Source organism: Bubalus bubalis, chromosome 14 (genome assembly GCF_019923935.1).
Source record: "Bubalus bubalis isolate 160015118507 breed Murrah chromosome 14, NDDB_SH_1, whole genome shotgun sequence".
Classification (NCBI taxonomy): Eukaryota; Metazoa; Chordata; class Mammalia; order Artiodactyla; family Bovidae; genus Bubalus; species Bubalus bubalis.
In genome coordinates this window covers 29,543,380-29,564,013 of record NC_059170.1, presented here as the reverse complement: position 1 = coordinate 29,564,013, position 20,634 = coordinate 29,543,380, and the positions used below count along the sequence as shown (strand labels likewise).

At 54.1% G+C, this 20,634-nt stretch overlaps 1 protein-coding gene across 8 annotated transcripts; it reads left to right on the top strand.

Moving 5' to 3' along the window:
• The first annotated feature begins 450 nt into the window (after positions 1 to 450).
• On the top strand, positions 451 to 18,251 carry GMEB2 (glucocorticoid modulatory element binding protein 2). 8 transcript variants are annotated; one of them, XM_044927414.2, is made up of 11 exons: positions 451 to 565; positions 6,333 to 6,435; positions 6,978 to 7,142; positions 7,443 to 7,540; positions 8,093 to 8,220; positions 11,927 to 12,030; positions 12,337 to 12,494; positions 14,335 to 14,406; positions 14,674 to 14,811; positions 15,116 to 15,238; positions 15,529 to 18,251. In XM_044927414.2, the coding sequence occupies exons 3-11, from the start codon at positions 7,012 to 7,014 to the stop codon at positions 16,311 to 16,313; spliced, it is 1,737 nt and encodes a 578-aa protein (XP_044783349.1). In that variant the 5' UTR covers positions 451 to 565; positions 6,333 to 6,435; positions 6,978 to 7,011; the 3' UTR covers positions 16,314 to 18,251. The 8 variants fall into 8 exon arrangements, with proteins under 8 accessions (XP_044783349.1, XP_044783350.1, XP_044783348.1 ...); XM_044927413.2 differs by lacking the exon at positions 451 to 565 and adding an exon at positions 706 to 5,939; XM_044927415.2 differs by lacking the exon at positions 6,333 to 6,435 and having other exon boundaries at positions 454 to 565.
• Positions 18,252 to 20,634: the final 2,383 nt, after the last annotated feature.

Sequence of the window (20,634 nt, the reverse complement as noted above, 5' to 3'; positions counted from 1 at the left end):
TTTATGGCTTACTACAATACAAAAATAAAACATGATAATCGCAGGATTCGGACTGTACGACCCCCAGGGCAGCCCTCTCACCTGCCTGCCTCTGAAGAGACCCTTTCACACACGGGCAGGTCACTCACATTTCTCGCCAACCCTAAACGAGTCTTCCTACGCACCCCTTCTCGGGTCTAGTTTCCTCCGTGCCAGGCAGGTGAGCCAGCGGGCGGAGGGGGCGGGGCAGCGTGACCCGCAGCCCCAGGAAAGGGCAGGTACATCCACCTCCGGCCCAACCCACACCCAAGCGCACGCGCGCCCGGCCTCGCCAGGCCTTATTTCTCGGCACCGCCCGCTTCCACGCCTAGCGCCAAATAAATCCCCGGGATCGCCCTTGCCCGTGCGTGCGCGGCCCCGCCGCCTGCGTCACTAGGAAGCGCGCGCCCGGGCCGCTGCCGCCGCCGCCGCCGCCGAATCCCCAACAAGGAGCGGAGCCCGAGGCCGCCGCCGCCGCCCGCCTGCCGCCGCCGCCCGCCACCCCCGCCCGCCCGTCGGCGCCCGCGCAGGCCCGGCCGCGGCTCAGGTAAGCGCCCGCCGCCCCCCCGCGGCGAGGCCTCTCGCTCCGCCGCGCGCCGCCGTCCAGTCAGGGGTCCCTGCGGAGCGTCAGGACGTTACGGCGGGGGGAGGGGAGCGGGGGAGGGGCGGCGGCGCGCGGCGGGCGTCACGGGCGTCACGGGTCCGCGTCAGGCGCGTCGGCGGCGGCGCGGCCTCCATCTTGCCGGAAGGCGGCGGGCGGCGGCGCTAGGGAGGGCTTTGGGTGGGGGCCGCGTGGATCGCCCCGTTTCCGTGGGAGCCTCGTGGATACTCCCCTTGCTGTGGGGCTCCCGGGGATGCCCCCTCCTCCAGTGGGGGCCGTATGGATATCCCTCTCTCTACTGGGGGCCGCGGGGATAATCCCCGCTTCCCATAAGGGCCTCATGGATAACCCTCTACCCTTGGGGCCACGTTGATACGTCCCTTTCTGTGGGAGCCTTATGCCTGCAGAACCCTTGATGAGAACCAGAGCCACGTGAACCTCTTGGTAGGGGTCCATTGCCAATAATGACCTGTTACATACTTGCCTAACTTTGTTATTTAGTTTTCTTCCAGACAGCCAAGATTATCTTTCTTTGCTAACACTTCAAATACAAATTTCAGTTACATCAGTCTTGTTTTTCATTAAAAAAAAAAAAACAACAACTGCATAACAAGTATACAACTTTATGAGTTTCATGTACGCCTGTGAAACTACGATCTATGCCATTAAATTGTCAATCACCAAAAATTTCCTGCTCTCATTATTACTTTGTGGTAGGAACGCTTACCTAGCAAAAATTTAAGTATACAATATTGTTAACTAGGCACTATGCAGTATCTCAGGACTTCCCTCACCGCTCAGACGATAAAGCGTCTGCCTACAATGTGGGAGACCTGGGTTCAATCCCTGGGTGGGGAAGATCTCCTGGAGAAGGAAACGGCAACCCACTTGCCGGGAAATCCCATGGACGGAGGAGTCTGGTAGGTTACAGTCCATTGGGCCGCAAAGAGTTGGACACGACCGATCGACTTCACTTCATGCAGTATCTCAGACCTCCAGGATTTACTCATTTTGTGTATCTGAAGCTTTGTACTCTGTCCTGGTCCGTCTTCACCAAATGCTTGGAACCGTCATTCCACACTCTGCTTCTCTAAGTTTGACTGTTTTAGACTCCTCATATAAGTAGTGGTTGTTGTTTAGTCACTAAGTCATGTTGGATTCTTTTGTGACCCCATGGACTGTAGCACTCCAGTCTCCTCTATCCATGGGATTTTCCCGTAAGTGGTATCATGCAGTATTTTGTCCTGTGTCAGGCTTATTTTACATAGAATAATGTCCTCCACATTCATCCATGTTGGCACAAATGGCAGAATTTCCTTTTTTTTGTTTTTTAAAGGTTAAGTTATATTCCATTATGTGTGTATACCAAACTTGTATCCATTCATCTGTCAATGGACATTGAGGTTACTCCTGTATCTTGACTGTGGTAAATAATGCTTTAGTGAACAAGGGGTGCAGGTGTCTCTTGGAGATCCTGATTTATGTTCTTTCATATATACACCCAGAAGTGGGGTTGCTGATCATATGACAGTTCTATTTTTAGCCTTTTGAGGAACCTGGTACTGTTTTCATAGTGGCTGCACAATTTACATTCCCACCAACCATGCACAACTGAGTACAACAGTGTGCACCAGTCTGTTTAGGATAAAACCAAGTGGATTAAATAAATCCCCAGTGTAACAAGATACATTAAGCAGACTGGTCAGAAATTACTTCTTTGTAGGAAGTATCTTAAGACTTTGGGAAGACATACTGGACAGGGGAGAAACTTATACATACAGATTGCTCACTTAAGAGCCTCATGCCGCCTGGCCAGGGTAATGCAGGGTGTGGTCAAGACTGGACAGCTAGTGCTTGTGCCCCCTCACCCCCCAGGAAGGCAGGGCGAGGAAGCCCAGATTCTCAAGGAAAAGCAGGACTAGAGGGCCACCTCCAGGAATGGCTACTTCTGACCTTCTTCAAGAGATATTGGAAATCTGGATTTCTAAAATGTGAAGCCTGTAAGCTTTGAAAAAGTTGCAACTAATTAAATATTTTGTAACAAGGTGAGGATCAAAGAAACTGTGTCTGTGGGCCATTGCTATGTGACCTAGGCCCTCTGCTGTTTCTGGTCGTATTTTTATCAAAGGAAAATATTTGATTTTTTTGAAGGCATGGAAAGCTAGATCTGAATCTGATGTACTGACTGTGCACTCACACATTTTTAATCTGTTTTTATATATTTATGCCCCAAAATGCTGTTTTAGACATATTTTGTCATGTTTTCTTTACTTCAAAATTAATTGGGAAAGAGGAATTTTGAGAACTTAATATAGTTGCCATTGGAGAGGCAGAAATTCCAGTTTGTGGGTTTTCCCTGTTTAGTGCTCTGTACAGTTTTGAGATGTCGGTGTGGACAGCTGCTCTTGGAGGGTGGGCCCTTGCCTTTCTGCAGCTTTGGGGTCAAGTGTGGCTTTTGAGGCTTCTCAGAGCCTACCTGGTGAAAGCAGAGGTGCCTCCATGAGAGCCAAGTACCACAGAACAACATTACCTTCAGGGCAACTTTTTAAAAAAACTTTATTGGGCTATAGCCGATTAAAAAACAAGGTTGTATTAGTTTCAAGTGATAAGGGCGATTTTAAAGTGATTTTTTTTTTTTTTAAACCTTGTGACATGTGGGATCTTAATTCCCTGACCAGGGATCACGACCAGGGATCAAACTTGTGCTGCCTGCAGTGGAAGTGTAGAGTCCTAACCAGTGGACTGCCAGGGAAGTCCCTGTACATGTACGTGTGACTTTTGAGGAACTACCAGACTGCTTTCCGTGGGGCGTCACCATTTTGTTGCTCTGCCACCAGTGCAGGATGGTTCCAGTCTCTCCATATCCTGACCACACTTACTTTCCATTTGTTTTAATAACCATCCTGACGGGTATGAAGTGGTATCTTCTTGTGGTTTTCATGTGCATTTCCCCAATGATTAGGGGTGTTGAGCATCTGTTCCATGGCTGATGGGCTGTTTGCAGATTTCCTTTAGAGAAAAGTCTCCTCCAAATGATACTTGGCCTGTGGTTCCGGTCGTTTTGTTGTCGTTGAGTTGCATCCTGGGTGTGAATCCCTTGGTGGACATGTGCTGCGCAGACACTGCCTTCCAGTGTCTAGGTCGCCTTTTCAGTCTCCCAAGAGTGTCCTTTGGTGCACAATAGTTTTTAATTTCAGTGGAGGCAATTGATCTGCTTTTTGTTGCCTGTGCTTTTGGTGTCATATTGCTAGGGAATCCCCTGGCAGTCCAGTGGTTAGGACTCTGTGCTGTCACTGCCGAGTGCCTGGGTTCAGTCTCTGGTCAGGGAAGTAAAATTCCACAAATTGTACCACTGTAGCCAAAAAGTAAAAAGAAAGAAAGAAGGATGTCATTACCAAATTTTGTGTCAGGAGGACTTTCCCCTCTGCTTTCTTCTGAGGGTTTTACAGTATAAGCTCTTACGTTTGGATCTTTGATCTGTCTTGTGTTAATTTTTGTCTGTGGTGTAAGTGAAGGTCCAGCCTCATTCTGTTGCCTGCAGAGGTCTGGTTTTCCCAACTCTGTGCTTCTAAGAGACTGTCCCTGTTCCCCATGGAACGTCTTTCTATGTCCATCTATTGAAGGTCATTTGAGTTGTTTCCAGTTTCTGACAGTCATGAATAAAGCTGTCGTAACATTGTGTGTACAGGTTTCTGTTTCGCAGATACTTAGGAGTGGGTTTGCTGGGTCATGTAGGAGGAGTGTATTTAACTTTATGGAAATGTCCAGACCCTTCTTAGTGTGGCTGCACCACACAGCTGTGTGAGAATTCCGGTTGCTTCACATCCTCCTGGTCTTTGTATCATCAGGTTTTCATTGGTGCTTTTTAAGCTGTTCTAATAGGTGTGCAGTAGTATTCTTGTGGTTTTAGTTTGCATTTTCCTGTGGGTTAATGATGTCGAGCAGCTTTCTGTGTGCTCATTTGGACTTCTCTTTTGCTGAAGTGTCTGTTCACATATTCTGCCTACTTTTAAATTGTGGTGGTGTTGAGTTCTTTTGGTATTCTGCAAGCAAGTTCTTTGTCGGATGTGATTTGCAAGTATTTTCTTCCACCTGTAGCTTGTTATTTTCATTTTCTACTGTCCTCTCCATTCATTCCGTTGTAATGTACATACCTCATTTTTGGGGGAGGTTTATGTTCACAGCACAATTGAACAGAAACCTCCCGAGTTCCCATTTACCCACTCCCCAGCCTCCGTCCCTGTCAGCATCCTCACCAGAGCAGTACGTTTGTTGCAGTCCACAAAGCCCAGGTGACTCATCATCAAGCTGAGTCTGTAGTTTACATTGGGGTCACTTTTGGTGTTGTATGTTTTATATTTTTAAACTAAGACTTAATTTTGGGGACTCCCCTGGTGGTCCAGTAGTTAAGAATCCATCTTGCAGTGCAAGCAACAGATTCAGTCCCTGGTCGGGGAACTAAGATCCCACCTGCCTCCGGGCAACTAAACCTGCGTGCTGCAACTAGAGAGTCTGTGCGTGGCAATGGAAGATCGTGCAGGCCGCAGCTGAAACCTGACACAGCTAAATACACAAGTAAAAAGAACTGGAGGGGAAAACTGTTTATTGAGTTTTACCAGATATTTACAACACGGGTTGCCTTCCTCCATTCCTGAAGCTTCAGGCCTCCCTCTGCTGTAATCTCCGTCTGTCTGAAGGACCCTGTTAACACTGCTTTTAGAGCAGATCTGCTTGTGGCCAGTTGTCTTAAGTTTCTTTATCTGAAAGTGTCTCTATTGTGCCTTCGTTTCTGAAGGATCTTCTCCCTGTCACAGAATGCGGGCCTGAGGCTCTTTGCTTTCAGCATGGTAAGGAAGTCCCTGCCTCTGGTTCTGTGGTTCTGGGGAGAGTCCTGAAGGCCTTCAGATTGCTCTTCTCATGTGGGAAATACGTACCTTTTTATCTGCTGTTTTTGTAACATTCTTACTTTGTCATCCGTTTTCAGCAGTTTGATGGTACTCTCGGCATAGATTTCCTTGAGTTTATTCTGCTTGAAGTTTGTTGGACTTCTTGAGTGTGTACGTTTATTTTTTCACTACCCTTGGGAAGCGTTCAGCTGTTATGTCTTCCGAGTTGTTTTTCAGCACCACACGGTCTTCTTTCCTCTGGGACTCTGGTGATACAGATGGCCAACTTCTTTTGTTCTGCATTCCCAGAAGCTCTGTTCATTTTGTTTTCCATCTTCTTTCTGTTGTTCACATTAGATCTTTTGTACTGCTCTATATTTTCATTGCTGTGTCTCTTTCCTCTCTCACCTCCATTCTGATACTGAGCCCAGAAGGTGGGTTTCTATTTGTTATTATATTTTTTTATTTTCAAATTTCCACTTGGCTGTGACTTTGGTTCCTGTGCCGATCCAGTCAGGACAGCAGGCTCCACTCATGGAGTAGGAGTGCTCACAGCTCAGGCCACTGGGGGTTCCAGTGGTCACCTTGGACTGGGCTTCTTCAGATTATTTTTGCCCTAATTTTGGTCAGACTTTCCTGCTTCTTTGTGTGGTAGATAATTCTGGATCGTCGTCTAGATCCTTTGAATATTGTAGATCCTGTGGAGGATGGAGCATTTTGTTATAGCAAGAAGTGTACCTGGGCTACGGGTCTGAGCCCTTCCTGTGGGCGGATGTTGTTTTGAGTCAGCTCAGCCTTCAGCCTGTGCCGGGGTCTCTGTCCCTCAGGTGCCATCCGAGGCTGGTCTGAGACCTGGGCAGTGGTCGACCCTGGAGGTTAGTCCTCGAAAGCTTTGGCTGACCATTTCGGGCCAGGTCTGCACACAGACAGGTGAGGAGTGACTGGGGTCTTCACACACGGCTGGGGTCAGGCCTTCTCCACCTCCCCACTCTCTGCAGTCTCTTGCTCACTCCAACCCCCAGAGCTGCATTTCTTCCCCTGTTCTGTGACACCTCAGTACCTGGCCTGCCCTGAGCCAAGCATCAGAGGGTAGAGAGCAGCGGAGCAGTGAGTTACCTCCAGGCCCCCGGAGTTTTCAGTGCCTGCCTGACTGCGACCATCAGAGATTAGAGGGCTGGGGCTCACCAGAGGGCAAAGAGGCAAAGACAAAATAACACCAGGGAGGGTCTCCAAGACCAGAGACAGGGGGTTCCCAAGGGCCTTCTGTGCGAAGCCCTGGATTCTGACGGGACCTGCCTCCAGAGGCATCCACCTGCATCCTGGCTCCTCCCCAGCGCCGGAGTGTGGCCGTGGGGCTTTCGGGCCTGGTGCAGCTCCACGGTTCTGCCGGGGCTTCCGCCCTGTGCTCACTCCACTGTCAGAAGGTAGCAAGGTCCCCATGCAGACCCTGTGCCTGCCCTGTTGCCCTGCAGGCCCGGGGCCCTGGCGTCTCCTGTCCGCTGAGCCATGGCCACCCCCGATGTGAGTGTCCACATGGAGGAGGTGGTGGTGGTGACGACGCCTGACACGGCGGCGGACGGCAGTGGTGTGGAGGAGGTGAAGACTGTGCTGGTCACCACCAACCTTGCCCCGCACGGGTGAGGATAGGCTCTGGGGGGCGGTGGTGGAGGGGCTCAGGTGAGCTGAGGGCTATGTCTCTTCTCCCGCTGCCGAGGTCATGGCTTCGTGTCCCCAAATGCATGGTAACTTCTCCTCTGAAGGGTCAGACCAGTTGGGAACCAGGTTTTCTAGGTGAAGTGAGGAGAGACGTGTGTGGGGTCAGCGGCGCCATGACCTCTGGCTAGACTGGAAAGCGGGGCAGAAATGGTAGTGGAGCGTGGGGCTGGCTGTTGCAGAAGTGCTGATGTCCCTTCTGTCTCCTTCCCTTTTGTCCCCAGCAGTGACCTGACGGAGGACAACATGGACACGGAAAATGCTGCGGCGGCTGCTGCAGCCGCGTTCACAGCATCCTCACAACTCAAGGAGGCCATGTTAGGTAGGGAGCCTGCCTTCTGGCAGTGGCGCCCGCAGGCCGCTCCAGAAGTGGTTTTGCCTGAGGGGACTGTCCTCCCTTCAGTAAGGGGGCAAAGGTTCCCGAGGCCCTCCTGGGACTCCTCTCCAGAGGTGGGCCTGAGGCGCCACGGAGGCCCTGGCTCCAGGGTCCCCAGGTGTGGCGCTGGCCCATGGCTAGCAGGGAGAGCTAGGTTTGCAGTCCTGGTTAGTGTAGCCGTCTGTGATCAGCAATGCAGACTCTTACCACCTTTGGTCTTTTTCTGTAGCCTAACATTAAAGGCTTCAGATCTCTTCCAAATTTTAAGAATAGGTTTCTCTGTAAGTGTTTGGATGAAGTTTTATTTCCATCAGTTGGTCTTTACTTTGGGGCTGAGGAGAAATGCCCTCTGCCCACCTTCGTCTTGTTTCAGTCTCTCCTAGATTCTGATTTCTCTTTCAAGGTAGTTAACCTTGTACTTTTGCAGGAAATGCTTTGGAGAAGTTGTAACTGATTTTCTGTGTTGCCCCTTTCCCTGTCAACACACCTGGTGAGAAGTGAAGATGGCTGAAGAGGAGGAGAGCCTGGAGGCAGAGATCGTTTACCCCATCACCTGCGGGGACAGCAGGGCCAACCTGATCTGGAGGAAGTTTGTGTGCCCAGGCATCAACGTGAAGTGTGTGCAGGTGAGAGTTCCCATGCACCCAGGCTTCAGGGAGGGGTTCCCAGGGCCACAGCTACGAAGCAGACAAAAGGAGGCCCCAATTGCAGGGGTGTGACCCTGGTGGGGAGTTCAGGAGGCAGAAATCCCATGTTTGGGAGAGCAGAGGACAAGGAGGCTTCAGGGACAAACAGGCTATCACCAAGGCATGAGAGAGCCTCAGGGCAGTGAGTTCCATTCCTGGAGTGACTTTGTCAGGCAGTTTAAACAAGGGAGCTGCTTTGCAAAGATTCATTAGCAGCTGTGGGTAAGGTGGACAGGAGAGAGGTCTACTTTTCCTGCAGCATGGTAGCTTAGGTACCCACTCACCTTGTGCTGAAAACAGCTAAAAATGCCACTTAAGGCATCTAGAAGATGCCTCCTTAAGCAGGCAAAAGAGGAGGAAGTAGGCCCAGGGCCTGAGTAAAGGTGGATTGTAGAGGGCAGCTAACTTTTGCCTGACAATGGTTTCTCAGCCTTATGGGCAGGAGATGAGGAGCCAAAGCCCAGGGCTCCCAGTTGGGGTGTATTGTTGTGGTAAGGATTGTCCCTGTGATGCTGCTACTTCCAGAGGTCTCCACCTCAATGTTGGGGGCTAGAAAACATGCTGATCACATCCTCCCAGCCCCCCTACCTCCAGGACAAGGAAAACGCCCCTCCCACATCAGCACTAGGTGGAGTAGGGACCCTCCTGAGGACTCACATGTGGCCTGTACAGTGTGAATACCTTTAGCTAAGAGTTCAGTTGTCAGATGGTTCCTGGCTCACAGCTCCCCCAGGAATCTGACAAAAACAAATGAGAAATCCTTTTTCAAAGAACTCACCTTTACCTCAGGTTTCAAGTTACTTTGGTAGACAAAGTTCCAAAAAAAGGAGCAGCTCACAGTAACGCAGAACATAACCTTGAGCACACAAGGAAACAAAGCACCTGAGTGAGTGCACACAGAAATCACAGACAGCAAAATAAGGCCCACAAATACTGCAGGTTGGAATTCTGAGACACGAAATATAAAATAATTATGTTTAATTACTTCAAGAAATAAAAAAAGAGACTCAAACACAAATAAAGCGTAAGCAGATATGAAAAAAACTAGAAATGAAAAACAATTAAAATCGAACACTAAGTGGGTGGATTTACAGCTGATTAGACACAGTTGAAGAGATAATTGGTGAACGGGAAGACAGAAGTGAAGAAGTTATCAAGACAACTACCGAGCGAAACATCACAGGGGAAGGTGGAAGCACAGGAGAGTCTAACGTATCTGTCTGACTTCTGAGAGGGGAGAGGGTCTGCGAACTTTCATAACCCAGGAAAGATAGCCACCCGCAGTTCAAGAAACTTGACACATCTGAAACTGAACAAATACATTCAGAATTTCACATTTCAAAATCTACCCTAGGTGCCAGTGCAAAGGACCTTCCACTGGCTCTGGGACATTTTAGCATCAGAATAATGAATGATGGTCGTGGATTGTAATTCAAGTAAAAATAAGAATCTATCTGCCCATATTTGTTGCAGTATATTTCATGTCATTTATTTACATCAAACAAGGAAGAGTTAAAACTCTTATACCAACTAGCAAACCTAGATGGGGTAGTGGAGCCAGAGCACCATGAGGAGGTGCTGCATCTAGTCAGGGGAAGCTGGTCTCCAAGTACCCCCATCACTAAGGTGCTGCTTACAGAGGGTGAAGCCTGCAGATCACCTGCTAAATGAGTGGTGATGTTTGGGCGTCAGTGTTGGGCCAGTCTCCGCCACAGCCTCCTGATGGAATGGGCAGGGGTTCTATGGCATTTCCTGACACAAATGCACAACCTGGTTCTGCTCAGGAAGATAACAGACACAAACTGAGGGACGCTATCTTTGTCTGCAGAAACACAGACCTGCATGCTTCACGGATGTTGAGGTCAGGAAGGCATGGTCAGTCTGAGATGTTCCTCTAGGTTAAGGAGAGGAGAGACAGGGCAGTCAGTACAGTCGGATGGGTGTGAGTGGGACCAGTTAGCCCACCCTGAGTATGGAGCACACCTGCCCCACCCGTAGAGAACCTGGTTCCTCAGAGGGAGGTGGGACAGAAAGGGGTGGCAGGATGTAAGGGAGAGGCGGGCCATCAGTGGTGCTAGTGTCAGGTGGGGGCAGGGTCAGAGAAAGCATCACGTAGTTGGGGGGCACTCTGGGTCCACCATGGACTTGCTGTGCTTGGGGAGTGGCCAGAGAGGGTGCTGACTATCCCTGCCTTCCTGGGCTCAGAGGCAGCTCCCAACCAATCAAGGCAAGGGGTAGAGTGGCTTCCTGGCTTGGAGGGACAGTGCACAGGCTCAGGAAATCAGGACAGTTGCTTCCATCAAGAGCGCTTCCCAGGCTGGTCGCAGGCAGCCTTGGAGAAGGGCACCTTGCAATAGAGAGCCACACACATTTTTTGTTTTCCCAGCATATATAAAAAGTATATTTACGGTGGATTGTGCTCTGTTAGTGGTGTCATAGCGTTGTGTCTAAAAACAATGTACATGCCTTTAGCTTTATTGCTAAAAATGGTAACCATCATCCGAGCTCTCAGAGTCGTGGTAGTAGCACTGAAGAGCACGGATCACAGATCACCGTAACTAATGAAAAAGTTTGAAATATTAGGAGAATCACCAGAATGTGACACAGAGACCTGAATCGAGCAACTGCTGTTGAAAAACAGCACCGATAGCCTTGCCTGAAACAGGGTGTTTGCAAGCCTTCAATTTGTAGAGTATGTACTCTTTGTGAAGTGTGACAGAGCAGGTGTGGCTTGTACGTGAGCTGAGGCAGTTTTGCTCCAGTGGCAGGGTAATCTGGGCCCAACCCAACACAGACTGCAGGGCCCCTCAGGGCAGCTGCCCTGGGAGGGGAGGCCCTGCGGAGGGGAGGCCCCGGGGCATCCGGCACCCTGGTCAGGTCCAGCCATGTGTCCAGGCCACGGAGCTGTTGTTTGTGCCTCTGCTGTGGCTGTGACACATCCACCCCCCCGCTTGTGCTCAGAGTAAATGCAGTTGTGTGTTGGTTCTTTGGTTTCAGGGCATGCTTGTTCTATAAGACTGAGTTGGATACTTCACTTTCTCAGGCCACATTTGGGTGAACCTAGCAGACGCACGAAGAGGGAGCGCAGTTCCCTGACTTGAATTGGGCATGTGCTCCTGTGCCGTGAAGGGTGCTGTTAGGGCTGGGCCAGGTGGGCTGAAGGGGTGTTCACAGCTGACCCTGTGACTGTGTCTCTTGTTACTTGATGGGCTGTATGTGAATGTTATTTGTGGAATAAGTTACGTACAGGAAAGTTCGCTGCTTGCTGTCTGGAGGGCGAGAGTGCCCTGTGTTTCAGAGTGGGGTGGGCTCCCTGGGTCCCAGGCACTGGGTATATGATTGAGGGAGATCACCGAGCACCCAGCTCCCTCCCTGCAAGGGGCAGCACCTGACCATCCACTGGAGCAGGATAGGGCCAGCACCTCACTCAGGCCTTGCTGCTCAAGGATCAGGCGTGGCTCAGCTGGTGGTTCTTCCTCCCACCTCAGTCAAGATTGCCAGTGGCTAAATCCTGAATGTCCGCCTCCACAGTGGCTGCCCTGCCATCCACCCTCTTTCCCAGGCTGGCCCTGGACAGAAGGTCAGGCAAGAGAGAAGGGCATCGGGGAGGCTCCGTCTTGACCCTGCTCTGCTCTTCTGTCCACAGTACGATGAACACGTCATCAGCCCCAAGGAGTTTGTGCACCTGGCCGGCAAGTCCACCCTGAAGGACTGGAAGCGAGCCATCCGAATGAACGGCATCATGCTTAGGTGGACGGGGCAGGGGTGGGGGCGGGGCAGAGGGGGGGTGGGACCTGCACAGGACTGGCCAGGGACCCTCCATCGGGGAGTACTGTGGCCACTTTCTCAAAGAGAGCCAGCCCTCAGTGCTGACTGAAGTCTCCGGGATAGCTGCCTCCCTCTAAGTGCCAGCTGCTGTGGTCACACTCCTCGTGGACAGAGCCCCACACAGGCATCCCCATGCTGCTGAGAGAGTGGTGCTGGGGTGGAGCACAGGCAGGCCCTGAGCCTCCGCAGCCTTGTCACCCCTTGTGACTCCCGTCCTCCTCCGTGCAGGAAGATCATGGACTCCGGGGAGCTGGACTTCTACCAGCATGACAGGGTCTGCTCCAACACCTGCCGCAGCACCAAGATCGACCTCTCTGGGGCGCGTGCGTCCCTGGGCAGCCCCACGCCCACCGAGTATATCCCGCTCACGCCGGCCACCGCTGACGGTAGGTACCACGTGTTGGGCTCCCTCTGCTGCTGGCTGCTTGCATGGGGCCTCCAGTCAACTTGGCTGTCCCTTCTGGGCCCCAGTGGTTTGCGCCCACCTCCTCCTTCCTCACCAAGGAAATCTAGCTGCATTGCTGTTCTACCCACAGGAAAGACTGAAGGACTTTGTTTTCTTAAGCCATTCTTATTATAAAATACAATGATTCACAGGTGGAGAAGAGCATGAAGATTAACAGGGCGAGTGTCCAGTGCCCACTTCCACCTTTGCCCGTTTTGGGGAGCACCCTCTGCCGTTGCCCTGGAGCCTCTCCCCTCAGCACCAGTCTGGGCTTGTGTGTGCTCCCTGCCACTTGAGTTGCTGATGTGGTTATAGTACTGTAACTGGTAGAAGGCCTCGGTATTCCCTGGGATTATTTCCAGATGTTTGACCACAGAGATTTTTTTTAAAACAAGTTGGAATGAAATCAGGTCCCAGTTTCCCTGTTCATGTTGCCCACTGATGACTTGGTGGCGCTACCTTTCCCAAGATGGGAATTGGGTTGCCCCTCAGCTGTTGCTCCACTGGTCACTCTGGGCTTGCTGCCATGTGGCCAGGGACTGTCCTCATGCTGACCAGACAGTGGTTGGTTGAGGGGCCTTGTCCTGTACTTGGGAAGCTCGGGGGCAAAGAGAGCTCCTGGAGTTCACCCTGAATAAGTTGCTGCACCCTACCTGCCCACACTGGCAGCCGGCTCAGCTGGGGAGTCCTCTGGGAGATCCAGGAACGTGCAGGCTGCCAGCAGTTGGGGCTGGCCCTTGTTGACTCTTTCCTCATCCAGTGGTCACTGTTCGCAGTTATTGGGTGGTGGCCTGGCCCTGGGACAGCATGACACTGTGAGAGCGGCTGGGTCATGGCAAGGCCCCTGCCCTCGGGAGAAATGGGGACACCACTCCTGGCAGGCCGGTGGCTTCTGTGGGAACAGGACCTCCTCTGGATGGTTGGGTTCACACTCTCTTCTCTGCTTTGTAAAAGGCGGCCACAGTGGCTGGTCTCCAAGAAGGCTCTGAACACTGAGCCTCCAGTCAGTGCCATGTCCAGTAAAGGCCACATGGGGTTTGGGATTTAGCTCTTAGAGTTCTGTTGTCTCTAGATGGTTTGGACAATCTGTTGCTTTACTTAAACTTACCTCCGTGGTGGTTTCTTCAGCCAGAGTCCTCAGACTACCAGAGTCACCTATTGTTTAGTTAAAGGTTCTGTATCAGTCCAGACTGTGAAAAAGCTATTTCAAGCATCTCACATTTCCCAGCCGATGTATTTGTTGGATGTGGAAAAGGCCGGCATGAGGCCAGAAAACTCACCCAGAAGTTAGGATGCTGGGCTTGTTCCTAAGCCCCAAATGGCCAGATCCAGACCGTGTCCAGGACTCTGAAGACACTAGAGACAGAGGTGAACCAGCCTGGGTGGCTTACACCTCTCAAAGTTCCACCTCTTCTGATTTACAAGAAGGAAACATGGTAGCTGTTGAGACAGACAACGGTGTCAACGAAACAGAGACTTGAGGGGCTGCTGAGAACAGGCCAGGCAGGAAGGCTGGCCTGTGGCCCCTGGCCGGCAGGCATGAAGGCTCGTCATAACTGACAAGGACAGCAGAGTATTGAGGACATGGGGACAGCTTTGCAGAGACATTTTCTAGCTCCTTCTTTGTCCATATTTAACAGTGAATGTATAATGTGTGGATCCTCTGTTGTGCTTCTACTCGTTAATTAATTTTTTGAAAACGGGGTATGAGGTGGGGTACTGTGGTGGGTGGAGTGCTGGCCTGTCACCAGCAAGGCTCACCAAGCTCATCTTGGTTGCAGTGAATGGGGCTCCTGCGACCATCACCATCGAGACCTGCGAGGATCCAGGGGACTGGACCACAGCCGTTGGAGGTGCGGGCCTCCCTGGGCTTCTCGCTGTGGGGGTGGGGCTCCCACCTGCTGCTGGCTTCGCCATGGGGACTTGTGGGCTGCAGGGCATTGTCTTGGTGGATGCACAGGGCTGACCCACTGGACTCCCACTTGTGGTTGGGCGGGGGACACTCACACGGCTCTCCCAGAGCTGTGTCCTCCTGGCAGTTCTTTACTCCTCCCTGTGATAGAACCAGAGGGGCTGCCTGTGCAGGACTCCCCATCTCTGAGCCCCTCCTTCCATCTCAGATGATACGTTCGCCTTCTGGCGGGGGCTGAAGGACGCAGGCCTGCTGGACGAGGTCATACAGGAGTTCCACCAGGAGCTGGTGGAGACCATGAAGGGCCTGCAGCAGCGGGTGCAGGACCCACCCCTGCAGCTCCGAGGTGAGCCGTCCGTCTGCCCTGGTCCATGGGCCCCAAGGCCTCTTCTGGCTTGGCGTGGTGGGGATGGCCTCAGGATGCCAGTGAGTGTAGCCTGCTTCTTCTGGTTCTGAGCTGGCCCAGAAGCATTGGCAGGGGTTGTCAGTTACCCTGCTCTCTCTGGATCCCTCCTTGCTGCTGGGAGGAAGCCAAGCCCTAGAATCAGGACCTGCTGCGCCTGGTCCCACACCTCAGCAGGTGGCATGGAGTGCCCCAGACTTGCTATGGGCTGGCTCATTCTCATTGTTTGCCTGCCCTGCCCGTGTAGACGCCGTCCTCCTCAACAACATCGTCCAAAATTTCGGCATGCTGGACCTGGTGAAGAAGGTGCTGGCCAGCCACAAGTGTCAGATGGACCGTTCTCGGGAGCAGTATGCCCGCGACCTGGCAGGTACACTGGCCTCGGCTGTGCCCACAGGTGCTTGGGTGTGCGGAAGAGGGCTGGGGTGGGTGACACTGGGGCGGCCCCAGCCAGACCTCCCCGGGATTCACCTTCAACCCCACACTTTGCCTGTGAGGTGGCGCCTTCCCGGGAGGTGCCTGTGGGTGTGTGTGAGGTAGGCTGATTCTGTAACCAGGCAGTTTGTCTGCAGACGTTAGCGTGAGCAGAACACGTGACAGAACAGGGAAGGCTGCTCCAGTCGGGCAGCTCAAGCCAGCTGCTCTCTGCTGCTTCCTCAGAGCAGCGAGTCCCCTGCAGAGAAGGCCCTGAAGACCGTGTTCCCACACGCACGCGAGGTCAGGCCCCAGGCCAGTGCAGGTCCTTGTCTGGCGGTGGTGGGTGGTCTGACGGCCTGTGCCCCGCAGCCCTGGAGCAGCAGTGTGACGAGCACCGCCGGCGGGCCAAGGAGCTCAAGCACAAGTCACAGCACCTCAGCAACGTGCTCATGACGCTCACGCCGGTCTCCCTGCCGCCCCCCGTGAAGCGGCCGCGGCTCGCGAGGGCCACGTCTGGGCCAGCCGCCATCGCCTCGCAGGTGCTCGCCCAGTCTGCCCAGATCGCCCTGACCCCCGGCGTGCCCGTCTCCCAGCTTACCAGTGTGCCGCTGGGCAAAGTGGTGTCCACCCTGCCCTCCCCCGTGCTGGGCAAGGCTGCGCCCCAGGTCGCTCCAGCCAGCTCCCCCGCCTCGCCACTGCTTGGCGGCTACACAGTGCTGGCCTCCTCTGGCACCACCTTCCCCAACACAGTGGAGATCCACCCGGACGCGTCCAGCCTCACGGTCCTGAGCACAGCCGCCATGCAGGACGGCAGCACTGTGGTCAAGGTGGTGAGCCCACTGCAGCTGCTCACCCTGCCCGGCCTGGGCCCCACCCTGCAGAACGTGGCCCAGGTATCGCCCGGGGGCAGCACCATCGTGACGGTGCCCACAGGGACTGTCGAGAGTGCCGTGGCTGCCCCGGGACCTGAGGAGCACACGGCCACCATCGAGGTGGCCGCCATGGCGGAGGGCCATGAGCACAAGTAGCAGCCAATGGAAGGTGAGGCCCCACGTGGGCACTAGGCTGGCCACCTCTCCTCAGGCTGTGGGGGCACAGCGCCGGTGCCCATGGGCCACACGGGGCTGCTGAACCAAAGAGAGGAAACGCCAAAACAGACGGAGAAGAGAGGAGAGGCGAGGGACGTGGCAGCAGCCTGGGATGTGGGGCTCTGAGCTCTGAACCTCCTCCCTTGTTTTCTTGGGAAATATATTTTTCCATCTGTTGCTTATTAATACTGTTTACACGTGGGGCCTTGGTGAGGAGCCAGATGGGGGGCCAGGGGCCCCGTGCAGCTGGTGGCAGAGGCAGGGCAGGGGCAGGGCCTCGGCCCGTAGCTGGGGAGCCCGTTACTAACACGTGTCTTGGGAACTGTCCCCAAGTGTGGAAACCCATGGATCCTATGGATTTGGTTTCTTCCCACAGTTTTCTGTAGGTTTAGTGTGGCCAGCACTCTGCTCTCCCATCTCTGGCATAAGCATCAGTGGTGCTTCAGGTCTGCACATGGCTCAGGGGCCTCCAGGGCACCCGGGGGTCGGGGTGCCGGCCCTGGGACACCTGCCTGGCCAGAGGGACCCAGGGGTCCAAGCAGCACAGGCCAGAACACCCCCTACCCCTGCCCACAGATGCTCAGGGGCCATTGCACATGCTCTGTGGCTGTTTCTAAGTGAACCCCTTAGTAGGCTCCAACAAAGAGTCAGATTTATCGTGTTTTCAATCTAAATGAGGCAGAGTGCCTGGGCTCCCTGATCTGCACTGAGTTCAGAAGTGTCTTGTACACAGGGACAGTTGGGACAGCCCCGGGGGCAAGAGGCGGGTGTGCCCTGTGGCTTTTCCTGAGGAGGACACATGGAGAGAATGACCAGGGCCTGTAGAGGGGTCACTCCATGTCCAGTGGGGACACGCCTCGGGTTGGGGCTCATGGTCTGGTGTTCAACTCCGGGCTCAGCTCCATGCTAGTGGGGCCCCCCTAGAGGTGGGCTGCCCCCACTGGCTGACACTGGTGCCGCAAGGCGTCTGGGACCAGCATGGGTGAGGTGGCACCCAGGTGCTCGTGGGGAGGGTGTCTGTGGGCTGGCCGGCCCTCTGCTTTTCTGGTCTTGGACTTGGAAAGACCAGGGAGGGGCTGCTCTGCAGGCCTTGAGCCACTGCAGTGGGGGATACCCACGGCCACCCTGGGCCTCCTGTCCATCTGACACCTGTGGAGACCCAGAGAGAAGCCTCTGCCCGCCTCGCGCTTTGAAGGGAACCGGGCTCCGTCCATCCATCCTTCCGTCCGTCAGGTCCCCTGGACCCACCTCAGCGCCCTCACTGAGGCTGTTTTGTTTCTGTCATGTCTGGTCGGCTGCCGTTTTGGGTGTGCGGTTTCAACGCAGTGTCACTTCCTTGTTTGTTAGACGCTTCTCTTCCAGGCGCATCTCTGATGCACGCAGTTGAGCCTGTGGACGGGGCACCCCAGCCAGTCCTGTGTCCGGCTCAGGTCATATCAGAACATGTTGCTAGTGAAACTGGGCATCTTGTGCTTGGAACCTTGACCATTCAGACCTGCTACGCCCTGGAAAGGTGCCTCTGCCTGCCAGCCATGGGGCACTGGGTGGAAAGTTCGTTTCAGAGCCATATAAACAGAACCGTGACGGCTGCTCCCAGACATGGTGCCTGGGGGCCGAGCTCCAGGTGTGGGAAGGGGCCCACTGTCCTCCAGGAACCCTCAGCCCAGTGTGGGGATCGGGCCATCTTGCTGTCAGCACCCCACCCTTCCCCCCACCAGGCATGCGGGGGCTGTCCCAGGCTCGGGCTCCAGGAGGCAGGATTGGATCTGGGGGGCTCGGAGGCAGCCTGGGCAAGGGACACCTCTGAGTTCTACTTTGTACGGTGTTTTGCAAGTATCTGCTTGGTACTTTGATTTCAAATAAAAACATTTTTCATAACCTGTGTCTGTGTCTTGTGATGAAGGGTTGTGAGTGGATGGATTTCCAGCAGGAACCCCTGCACCCAGCACTGGGACCAGGCGAGGACCCTGACTCACGGCGCCTACGGCTTCTTCCTTTACAGTTCCAAACTGATAGTGGATCTCAGTTTCCCAACCAGGGGCGAAGTCAGTGCCCACTGCAGGGGAAGCACAGAGTCAACCACTGGGATGCCAGAGAGGTCCCAAGTTACTGAATTTTAAGATTAAGAAACTACAGTTCTTCCTCAGATTTGTGTACTTTGAATATTTTCTCAGCCAACACCTTGCCTTTTCTTTGTTTTCACTGACATCTGTTGAAGAGCAGGCATTTTGGATATTTATGAAATCCAGTTTATTGACTTTTTTAGGGCTTTTCATGTTCTTAAACATTTGCCTACCCCAAGGCTGTGAAGATTTCATCTGTTTTGTAGAAAATATAGTTTAGCTTTGACATTGAGATGATCCTCTCGAGTTAATTTTTGTGAGGGTGAGTCAGGGACTTTGTTTATCTGTCTGAGGACCCTCGGTTGGGAAGGTTGCCCCTTCTGTGTCTTGGCGCCCTTTTAACACGGGTTGACTGCAGGTGCAGGGGTGGTCATCCTGGGACCCCTGTCATCCACCCAGCACCTCTCCTGATGCTGGCAGTGGCTGTGTCCAGTGCTCTACATGTTCTCCAGACAGGAACATCTCCCCAGCAGCCCAGCATCCACCACGCGGGAAACGTTTCTTCAGAGACCAATCCCCTCCTAACGCTGTAGGTCCTGCAGACACCCACTGAGCCACGTGGCCAGGAGTGGACCTTCCCTGGTAGGTGGCAGGCAAGCTGCAGGCAGAAATTCCAGGCCCAGAGGCCAGGACCGTGGACATAAACCTCTGGTCTCAGGAGTGAGCCTCCCTGTGTGTCCAGGAAGAACGTGGGCTCTGGCCATGAGGCCCCAACTGGAACCCCAGTCTTGGCAGACGGTGTGCACTGGCTTTGGTCTCCAGTCTGCATGGTCAGGAGGGATGTGCAGCTGGACTGAGGCACAGCCCATCTGACAGGGTGCACGGGCATCAAGCCTGGTGTGGTAAAGAGGGCTGGGTCAGCTGCAGTCCCTCCAGATCACTGAGGCATGGAGCCAAACCCTCCTCAGCCTGGAATCAGGGAGGGCTTCCAGGAGGAAGAGGCATTGCATTCCCGAGCACCGCAGTTCCGCAGTCAGGCAACTGCTTGCAGAGGTGGTGTGAGACAGGGTCATGGGCAAAGGGTGGACGGTAGGCCTCACCATGGTGAGGGCTATGCTTTCAAGTACCAGGCGCAGTATGAAGCCTGGGGTTGTGAGTGCAGGGCAGCAAACGGATCTAGAGGAGAGAGAAGCTGGCAGAAAGCTGCAGGCACAAGGGGCGGGGCAGACAGACCTGTGCCCTGACCTCTAGGGCTGCACTGGGAGGGCACTGTGGGTCACTTACAACCTGGCACCTGCACTGGCACCAGGAAGGTGGCTAGGAGGGGCCAAGGGAAGGAAGCGTGTACCTCGGAAGGCCCCCAGATGTGCCAGGACTCAGAACCCATGCATTCCTCCCTTGGTGAGCCCTCACCCCAGTGTGCTGGGCTCTGGATCAGTATGACTAGGATAAACCCCCATCTCGGGTCCCCTGGCTGGCCCCTTTTCCTCTCCCCTCTAGGCTTCTCGTCCCCGTGCCCCACCCTCCACTGCTCTGGATCCCTGGGAGCCTTGGGGTGACTCCATCTGCAGGACACCCAGGAGGGAGTCCCCCTCCCCCTGCCATAGCCACATGATGCCACAGACCATGTGACAGTCTGGCTGAAGCCTTGGCTGGCACGCGGCAGCCAGCAGACGCCTGGAGAGATCTGGGAGGGGAGCCCTAGGTGAAGACACCCCAACCCTGCAGAAGAAGAGGGAGGGTGGTGCTGAGCCCTCATACCCAGTTGAGGTCCCCTCTCTCACCAAACCGCTTTTCAGTGGGGCAGGGGCTCTGTTTTTGACCCCCTTGCCCTGGCTATACCCTATCTTCCCAGGGGCCTGAAGTCCTAGTGACTGCTCTGGTGTGAGTGGTGGGCGACGGAAGGCTGGTTGGCTGTGCACTGGGGGTGGCTCTGGGCCTTTTGCTGTGAACAGTCTTCAGCCATAGCCGGTACACGGTGCCATCCCTCCTGGACCTGAGCAGGGCCAAGTTGCCAGAGCAGGTAGCCGCCGGCATCCTCGTCACCTTCACAGAGTGGGTATGTACACAGGCAGCAAGCAAGCTGCTGGCCGAGCTGACCACACTGGCAGGCAAGGGCAGACTCTCTCGGTTGCCCACTGGCCTGGATCTGGGCAGGGCACCCTGCCAGTCTCCCTTGCTAGGATCCTCATCCACCT

Excerpts from the sequence above, each read along its gene's own strand:
- GMEB2 (XM_044927414.2), top strand. The coding sequence starts at position 7,012 with ATGGCCACCCCCGATGTGAGTGTCCACATGGAGGAGGTGGTGGTGGTG. Across the intron at positions 7,541-8,092 it reads ACTCAAGGAGGCCATGTTAG|TGAAGATGGCTGAAGAGGAG; the intron begins GTAGGGAGCCTG and ends CCTGGTGAGAAG. Across the intron at positions 12,031-12,336 it reads ATGAACGGCATCATGCTTAG|GAAGATCATGGACTCCGGGG; the intron begins GTGGACGGGGCA and ends TCCTCCGTGCAG.